Source organism: Furipterus horrens, unplaced genomic scaffold (assembly GCF_987537825.1).
Source record: "Furipterus horrens unplaced genomic scaffold, mFurHor1.1.pri manual_scaffold_9, whole genome shotgun sequence".
Taxonomy (NCBI): domain Eukaryota; kingdom Metazoa; phylum Chordata; class Mammalia; order Chiroptera; family Furipteridae; genus Furipterus; species Furipterus horrens.
The window spans coordinates 20,065,762-20,075,620 of NW_028327179.1; the positions used below are offsets into that span (position 1 = coordinate 20,065,762).

Sequence of the window (9,859 nt, forward strand, 5' to 3'; positions counted from 1 at the left end):
AAGAGAAACAGGTATAGCCCATGAAGAAGGGGATCAGAAAAGGGTGAGAGCAGGATGCTCCAAGCAGAAGGAGAAACATGTATATACAGAGGCTTAGAGATGCAAAAGAATATAGCATGCTCAGGGGAATATTTCCTTAATTGATTATGATAGTAGACATCTATACTTATAATCTTATCAGAGTATTTGTGATTATTCTTAATGAAGTAGTTTTAAACTGATAAGGATAACTGTTAAATATCAAACTTATGATTATTTCTAATTTATCAAAGTAGTTTTCCAGTTTAGTCCTGCCAGATATATTTGGCCTAAGAACTCAGCATTGTTCCTGTCCACATGCACTAACTACATTGCCTTCATTCCTAATTTTGCTACTGCCTGAGGTAATATCTAAAGGCTGAGCTTACAGAATACTAGGTGCAGGGCAGATTTAGCAATTATGAGTTATTTTGGTCAATGTGATTACCCCAACCTAATAATTAAACTTCAAATTAAAATCTCTCCCCTTCCTGGCATAAAAATGAAATACTTATGGGAAAGAGATTAGATTATTTTGACCTTATTACTTCCTTTAGGCATTGGATTTACTGGTCAATGGTTAATATCAACATACTCCATGTAATTAATGTCAAGTTCCCTGATAAGCAGGATAAACAATTCTTCATAATTAGTACTTTAGAAGGATGTCTGACATATAACCCTCATGTGCACCTAATAAATGCATGTCTTATTTTCCAGGGATGATATTAGAATAAATGACTACATACAACCTTCACATAGGGGTCTGACTGTTATTAGGTTACATGTATACACTAAATTAAATTTTTATTTTAGTTTTTAAATTTTTGGCTATTTATAATTTTGAACATAACCAAGAGTAAATAGACTAGTATATCCATCATCCAGACCATAATCAATCATGCTCCACTCATACCTCTAACCGTTCACTCCCATTTTATTTTTGAAATTTATTCTAGACATACGATTTCATCTAGGAATATTCCATTGTATAGCTCTACATGAGAAGCAGTCTTTGTTCTTAAACAAAACCACAGTACCATTTTACTCCTAAATAAAAGAACAATATTTCCTTAGTATTATTAAATAGTCTCTTGTTCTTAATTTAATTTTCTTTTTTATAGTGAGATAGATAGATGGATAATTAGTAGCTTTCAACTGGGGATGATTTTCACCCATGGGGACAATTGTCAATGTCTGAAGAACATTTTTAGTTATAACTGGGGGGTGCTACTGGCATCTAGTGGGTAGAAGCTAGGTATGCAGCAAAACACACAGTGCCTCATAACAAAGAGTTATCTATTCCAAAGTGTCAACAGTGTCATTGTGGAGAAACACAATCATGGAGGTACTGTAGATAGATAGATAGGTAGATAGATAGATAGATAGATAGATAAATATGAATATTAGCTAAAATAGGCAAAAGTTTATAAGGAAGAGAGATACAATATATTCATGCTATAAGGTTATTTTAGTACCCATGCAAAGGGCAACATGGATTTATCATTGAAAAGAAGATTCAGAATACATAATTATTCCAATCCAAGTGTCCCATAAATCAGATGGAATTTCATGATTTTTTTAAAGGATGAAGAAAGTGGCCTAGTATTAATTAATGGAGCATTATTTCAGGTGTGGATAAAGAAGTTCATAAAAGTATAATATTTCTTACATGGGTAATAGAGTCCAAGAAATGTTTAGTAAATACAGGTAGAACACTAGGACAAATTATTTTGAATTTGCTAAACAATAATCTGTCAGAAATGGCTTTCTTCCATGTAAAATGATGCTATGGATGTTAATGCTTGTGACATTTTAAAGATGAAAATTGATATTAATTACTTTAATGCAGACAGAGCTATGCTCATTATTCTCTGCACAGACCCCTGGCAATAATTTACCTAGCCGTGCAGTGGTCCATGCAGATCAAAGCTGCATTATTTAAGTGTGTCCAGGGGGCAGAATCTAGCTCCGTGCCTTACACTTTAAAGAAAAAATACATATTGGTTTGCTTCTTGAGAAACAAAATATGGTTAACTAAAATAGGTACTTCATGAAAGTCCTACAGTATTTAACCTCACTTTAATTCCTCCTATTATCTGGGACAGTCCCCTTCCCACCTAAAATACTCTAAAATCTTAGGGGAGTGCAGAGCTACTCTGGAAATGTAAATCTTTTCAAATGAACAGCAACATATTTTCATGGAAATTAAACCCGAATGTGAACTAGATTCAGGAAGGGAAATGGCAGAGGGAGAGAGTCTGTAGTTGCTATAGAATGTGCCTGGCTGCTTCAGCTCACAGACAACTGATGTAGTCCAACTCTGAAATTTCAGGCAATTTGTATATCAGGCTCCTCCTTTTCTGTAGACTTCTCTTCTATTGGTAAAATTCTTTTGCAGGTCATGTAGGGATCCCACCCCTTCTCTGTGTTTTCACTCTGAAGCTCTACACAACTTTACACCTGAATGAACGCCAAACCTCAGGATATATATAAAGGGAACCTTGAGGAAGAATTTCACAGTTACAGGGCAGAAGCAGAAGGAAAGGAATTAACCAGCTCTCCAGCCAAGCAAATCCTCTACTCACCATGCTTCCTCCTGCCATTCATTTCTATCTCATTCCCCTTGCATGCATCCTAATGAAAAGCTGTTTGGCTTTTAAAAATGATGCCACAGAAATCCTTTATTCACATGTGGTTAAACCTGTTCCAGCACACCCCAGCAGCAACAGCACGCTGAATCAAGCCAGAAATGGAGGCAGGCATTTCAGTAACACTGGACTGGATCGGAACAGTAAGTGTGTTTTACTTATATGGATTTTGTCTTTTCTGTTTTGGTAGCATTTAGCTCACATGCCTGTAAATTGTTTTGGTGCTAACTAGCCTGAACACTATATATTTTGCTACATAATCTGGGCGTTATCTGCTGCATGTGTAGATTGGCATTCTTTCTTATAAAGTTAACATAACTAAAACAGTAATTTGATAATGCAGGCACAGACATAAGTTTTATCAAACATCCAAAAAGAAAATGTTTCCAGGAATTAAACTGTTGCTTTTTCATATCATGCAAAATGAGAATTTTTTTTAAAAGTGTTTTTCTAGATAGTTTAAATTCAGATTGTTTTCTGTTTATTTCAGGACATGTTCATTTCTAGTGAAGTGCATAAAGGTAACTAATCAAAGTATGTATAAAAAAATCACAGGGAAAAAAAGACAGTTTCTGGGAATAAAATTGCTCATCGTGAATTTCAAAAATATGCCTGGAGAAATAGTTGAAAGTTTTGATTATGGTCAATGTAAAGGAGAAATAAAACTAAAAATGTTGCAGATATAATTTTTTATTAACCAGATCAAAATTGAGGTAATTGTATATTTCTGTGGAAGACTGGGGAAACTCATAACTTTAGAGATTTAAAATAATAACGATACAACAATATATTACACAGGGAACATTTCCCCCTTTTCTGTGTGCTTAACTGACACACTAATTGACCACTAGTTGGAGGGATTTAAATTCCTTTTTCTAACTTTTGCCTCATTCCTTTCCTTTAGAAGAGTTCACATGCAATAATCACATTTTAAGAGACCCAGAGAAACAGTGCACAGGAAATCTTACAAATCTTTTGCTCCTCCTACTCAACTCCGTTCAACTGTGAAAAGTAGTTTTGACCTTTGGAAAGTCAAAGCACATATGACTGCAAATGTCTAAGACAACCAAGGTGTTTTAACTTTCATGAAGATGGTTGCTTTTGCACACACAGGAAATATCCGATTATTATCAGATTACTGAGCAATGTGGTGGGTATTCATTGCCAATGAACTGTCAATGGAAAAATGCTGAATGTCTATATATACAGGAACAAAAAGCTAGACAAGTCAAAATCATCTCCGGCTGTTTCCAGATGCATTCCTAAGGCAGCTGCAGGAAGGTGACCCGGAATCAGAGTGAGACAGGACAGCACACTGACTAGCCAGCCGGTTTACCCATTACTTTTAATGTCCCACTCTAAGGTTATACTAATGTATGTATTATAGATAAACTGATCACGACTATCACATCCCTTTAGGCAATCTCTCTCACCTCAGAAGTACTGGGGTACAGAGCTAAAGTAAAGCTCCTAATTCAATATCTCCTTCAAATTAACTTTTACTATTCTATGCAAGGCCACTTCAATGTCCTTGGTAATTTTTAATGCTTTACTTTCAGCAGTTACACTTTTAAACATTTTTTCCCCAGTTAACAAGACTTGCTTTCTTTTCAAACTTATTACAGGCAATTTTCCTCAAGTTCAGAAAGCAAAGCAATGGAAAAGAAAACAAATATTTCAAGATTAATTTTTGCTTTAATTACATAAAGCATGTAACAAGAAACAGCCAATTAGAAAACATACTTATTAAATTCAAATAACTAAACAAAAAGTTTGCCATGACCAATATTCAGGAAATAAGCGCTGTGGTTCCTTTTGCAGTTGTAAATCAGACATGTTAGGCATTTTTCTGCCATAAAATCCATGGAAATGTAGCCAAGTTGTTATGGCAACCATACGTTCCTGATTTAGGGGCTTTTATATCCTTTAAATTTTGAGTTGCAGTGACATTTTGCATTAAAAACATTTTAATATTTGTGTTTTTAAAAGATAGCTTGGGAATTTATGTTTAAAAATGTCATTATTAAGCTTGATATGCAAAACGTCAGACTTTGTACACATATGGATATATAATTCTTTGCAGCTTAATTTTATAATTGAAACAATATTACAGGAATAACATGCATTATACATAATATTTAAATACTTTCCATATTTTCTCAATAGATTAAAATACTTAATTAAAAGTAATTGTAGATGTTAACAAATATGATCTGTTGAGAAAAAGAACATTAAACTATACTCTTTTTTACACATAAATGTAAGAGTTGCTTAAACCATATTGGGGAATGAGGCTCAGAAAATGGGATTTTCAAATGCCCCAGTAAGCAATTAGCTAATGTTATATATGAAAAAAACAAAAACAAAAAACCAGGCCTCATTTGCTTTATTTCAAAAAATTATAGCCATGTAAACTGATAATTTTCATCCAAGTATCTCTATAACCAGATTTTTGCATTGTGGAAATAAAATAGATGTTCTCTTTATATTTGGCAATTTGCTATTATTTGCATTATATTTTTGTCATTGCAGATTACTTGTTAAAAATGTCCATTTGTTTATGCCTCTGATACACTTTCTTTTCTGTTTCCTGCAGCTCGGGTTCAAGTGGGTTGCCGGGAACTGCGTTCCACCAAATACATCTCTGATGGCCAGTGCACCAGCCTCAGCCCTCTGAAGGAGCTGGTGTGCGCTGGTGAGTGCTTGCCCCTGCCGCTGCTCCCCAACTGGATCGGAGGAGGCTATGGAACCAAGTACTGGAGCAGGAGGAGCTCCCAGGAGTGGAGGTGCGTCAATGACAAAACACGTACCCAAAGAATCCAGCTGCAGTGCCAAGATGGCAGCACGCGCACCTACAAGATCACCGTGGTCACTGCCTGCAAGTGCAAGAGGTACACTCGGCAGCACAATGAGTCCAGTCATAACTTCGAGAGCATGTCGCCTGCCGAGCCAGCCCAGCATCACAGAGAGCGGAAAAGAGCCAGCAAACCCAGCAAGCACAGCATGAGTTAGAACTCAGACTCTGAAAACTGGACTGACTGGTAACCATCTGCTTTACAGATTTGATTGCTTGGAAGACTCAAGCCTGCCATTGCTATTTTCTTACTTGAAAATATATGCTTTCGGCTTTGATCAAACTCAGCAATCTGGCCTAAGTATCAGGACCTTCTTTGGGAATAGCTTTTCCTTTACAAGTTTTTCAAGATGTACACATATCTACGAGTGCAATTTGTATTTAAATTCCATGCATCCAGTAGTTTTAATTCCCTGTGGTTCCTGAAAGACTGGGGATACAATATTCATACTATATATTGAATAATTACTTTTAAAAACAGAAAAGGGCTTCTCAGTTACCCTTCACTCCCCACCCTCCCCAAACTCCTCCAACACTGAAAAGTAAAAAAAAAAAAAAAAAATTGTTGCTTTGAATCTTAACAATAACACTTCAGAAGGGTGCTGCTTTTCTTTTCTTTCTTTCTTTCTTTTTTTTTTTTTTTTTGTAATCTTCATGGAACAGTTTAGCAGCCATGAGTGATCTTCCTTTGAAAGAGAGAAAGACCTTGTGACATTTCACTTCAAAAATAAGCCCTGTAGCTTTTTACAGTCTCATACTATGAAATTATACCCTGCATGCTGACCCTAACTTGGAATGGAATGCCAGAAATGCATGGCAGCAGCTAATAAGTAAAGTTAATTATTTATTGTCATTGTTATTATTTAATGAGCTTTCACATGCGATTTTTTCAAAATGTAATTTTTTTTATGTTATGAAGCTTTTTTCTGTACCTAAATATTTTCCTGTATGATTTGTGGTTGATCTAGAAATTTGAGAATACATGTTGTAGATATGTAAAATAAATATTTTAGTGTTCTTATTACATATATATTTCATTATGAACTTTATCAATAGTATGGATCTTTTCAAATCAATAAGATGCTTTGTGAAGCTAAAATATGAAATACTTTCTCATTTAATCTGTGCAATTAGAAGGCAATTTGACCTTCAATTCCATCAGTTTCTTTTAACAAAAATAAACACTGCTAAAAGTTGTTGTGCTGTTGTTCTCTAACATATATAAAATGTACATGTTTACAAAAATTGCAGAATAAATGTATCAGAGTAATTTATGTTTTTGGTAAGGCACATTCAAGTTTTGACAGAAAGTTCTGTAGTAGGAGAGGAGGGGAAGGGAGACCATCTTTTCAGTAAATTGAATGATTGAAAAAGTTGGGAGGAAATCCAGCAATGCATTGTAATAAAAATATCATAGTTATATACACCCAGGGATGCCAAATCAGCTGTCCATTATAGTCACCTGGAGAAGATGAGACTGATTGCCCAGGCTTCTATCCAAAATGCATCATAATTTCTGGGGGTAGAACTCAAATATTGGCAGTTTTGAAAGTTTCCCAGGTGATTCCACTGTGCAGCTAAGTTTGAGAAAGAAATTGTGAAGAAATCACTATCATATGGTGGGGAACTTTGAATATTACTGGATGACCCACAAATAAAAATATAACTTAAAAACAGCAAAAAAACCAAAAGCTAATTTTTCAAGTTTGACATATTGTTATATGAAGCAACGTAATCACACCCTTGAACCAGATTATACAGGTGAATGACATGTGTCAATTCAACCAAATGATTGGTCCTGTCACTCCAAATAAAGAAAATGGAAGAGGCTTGGTAAGATAATAAGATCTGGGTTTTCCCATTTTGGATCCTGAGCATGAAGGAATCCTTACTACATTTTTTCAGTAATTGTTGTTTTGTAAGTACTAGTCTAAGAGTCACACATATATTACCTATAGAATACTAAGCTAAATAAGGACATTAATATTGTCTCTTCCCTATGAGAGGTAGGAGAGTCTTGACATATAGAAAGACAAGAAAACATCTCTAGATTTTATAATAATGCTATTTGTATCATCAAATAAAATAATGATTCATAGTCTACTATTGACTTATCTTCCAATCTCAATAATTAAGGTCTTAAACTATTTCATATTATGTCATTTTATTAATATATGGGATATTTATGATAATTATAACATAGGTTGAATATACCAAAAGTGTGTTATTCCAGATGTCTATTTTACTTGTTCATCATTGCTCAATACAGTATACACATATTTAACATAATGTAGAAAACTAAAGGCACTTTAGCTCTTATTTCCTTTTCGATAAGATACCACCTTCTATAGAAGGCCTTAGAGCTGATCTTAGAGATGTGTCCAAAGATCTGAGGCATAAAAAGGATTGGACCCGACAAAGGTCTTTACAAACAAGAAGACTATGTTGTTGCCTTTTACTTATAAAACATTGAAACAAAGGTTTTAGTGATAATTAAATAATAAAATCATCACTGATTTGATTGCTAATACACTAAACACTAATAGTGTATTAGTAATTGAACGTACCAGAAAAGTTGAAAAAGAACAAAGGACGCTTATAAATATGACATCTTTAATCTCTGTTAAGTCAAGAATTGGACCTTTTGCTCATGGTCATATTCAATGTACTAATCTATTTCAGGCCATGTTGCATTGCTAATGCATTTACTGCATGGTGGTTAACATGAAATGACAGGGAAAGGCCAGCAATTAGTAAGAAAAGCCTAGGAAAATATCCTCTCAGTGAAGTAAATATTAAAATCAACAGATAGAGTAGCTTTATAGTTACTATTTAAAAATATTAAAAAGCACTTGTCTGAATTTTTGTTATTTCCATTTTTTTTCAGTTTAACTCAAATGTTCCAATTGTTTAAACTCTGCAGATTTTATTCTCACCTTAGTAACTATCATTTCAAAATGGCAAATTGTGATAATTTTAGGAGAGTTAACCTCTAGTTCACATTCATAATATTTATCTATAAAGGAAGTAGCTTGAGAGATAGTAGTTAGATTGATAGAGATAGATAGATATCGATATGTATAACTATGTTAGCTGTATTAGCTATATAGATAGATGTATACATTAATATCAAGAATGAAGAAAAATTAGTAGCATGTATACAAACACAGAGTGCATATAGTGTGCTATATATAAGCTAAACATGAACATGGGGCTTATGGAAATATCTATTTGCAAAAAAAAATATCTTAATTATAAGTAATTTATATTTATCTACTATAGTTACAAATAACCACTAATTGGCAATACTCTGCTAGCCATGTTTATTTTACTGTATATTTTTGAAAAACAATGAAAGTTACGTTTTTTTTAAGTAAGGTCAGTTTTTTGTTTTTTTTTTTTTAATTAAGACAATCTTAATCCATTCTGGGCCTATATCAAATTAATAAAGTTTTATCAGGAGATCTCGCTGTTTTATTCACCCTATGCTACTGGAAGTATTTCTTTTTATTACATAACATGATCTATCTAGTCAGCATGATATTTACTTTAATAGACACTCAGTAGACTGGTTACATTAGGCAATTATGAATAGAAAGAATAATATTTTGCTGAAGCAAAATTAGGTAACTTCCAAACTGCTGACTAAAATTAAAGCTTTAGAAAGTTTAAACTCAGTACATTGCAATAGCTTTTTTCTTTTTTCTTTTTTGCAATCACCATGAAATTTAGTTATCAAAATCTAATGTATTATGTTTGGAATTAAAGCATCATTCGGATTAGACTTAACTTTTGAAAATGTTTTTAGCACTAAAGTGGAAATTTACTGCATACCCTAAATTCAGCATTTATGGGCTTCCTATAGTAATATAAATCTAATAAAAATGAAATTCATGTCAAGTCTTTGATGGAATCCTTATAGAAACCCAGCAGGACTTCAGTATGAAATGAATGAAGATCCTCAGTGCAATCCCCTGTTTGAATGTTTCCTTCCCTCAAGGGCACATAGAGAGGACTTCCATCTTGCTTTCATCAGAACCTATTAAAATACAGCTCTATGTTGAAGCGAAATAAGTCTAGATGTGTGAAGTAAGTAGACATTCAGTGACTAGAAATTTTTGTTATAGCCATAGGAGAGACCTACTAGAATAAATGTCCCCAAAATAATTCTTGTCAGTACCACTTTTTGGGGGGGTGGGTCTGAGACAATTATTATTTTCAATTTTATTGATTTGTTCTTTGTTCCTGATGCCTGAGCTAACATGCAATTGGCCCTTTTGACTCCATATTTTGGAAATTATCTGGATGAGCTACAGGGTAACAACTATTGTGGAAA

General features: G+C 33.8%; 1 protein-coding gene across 1 annotated transcript; it reads left to right on the forward strand.

Moving 5' to 3' along the window:
* Positions 1-2,456: 2,456 nt before the first annotated feature.
* On the forward strand, positions 2,457-6,076 carry SOSTDC1 (sclerostin domain containing 1). The gene is made up of 2 exons (XM_090287817.1): positions 2,457-2,812; positions 5,266-6,076. Exons 1-2 carry the CDS (start codon positions 2,608-2,610, stop codon positions 5,679-5,681), a joined length of 621 nt encoding a protein of 206 aa, XP_090143943.1. The 5' UTR covers positions 2,457-2,607; the 3' UTR covers positions 5,682-6,076.
* Positions 6,077-9,859: the final 3,783 nt, after the last annotated feature.

Coding starts and splice junctions, on each gene's coding strand:
- SOSTDC1 (XM_090287817.1), top strand. CDS start 2,608: ATGCTTCCTCCTGCCATTCATTTCTATCTCATTCCCCTTGCATGCATC. Junction 2,813..5,265: donor CACTGGACTGGATCGGAACA/GTAAGTGTGTTT, acceptor TGTTTCCTGCAG/CTCGGGTTCAAGTGGGTTGC.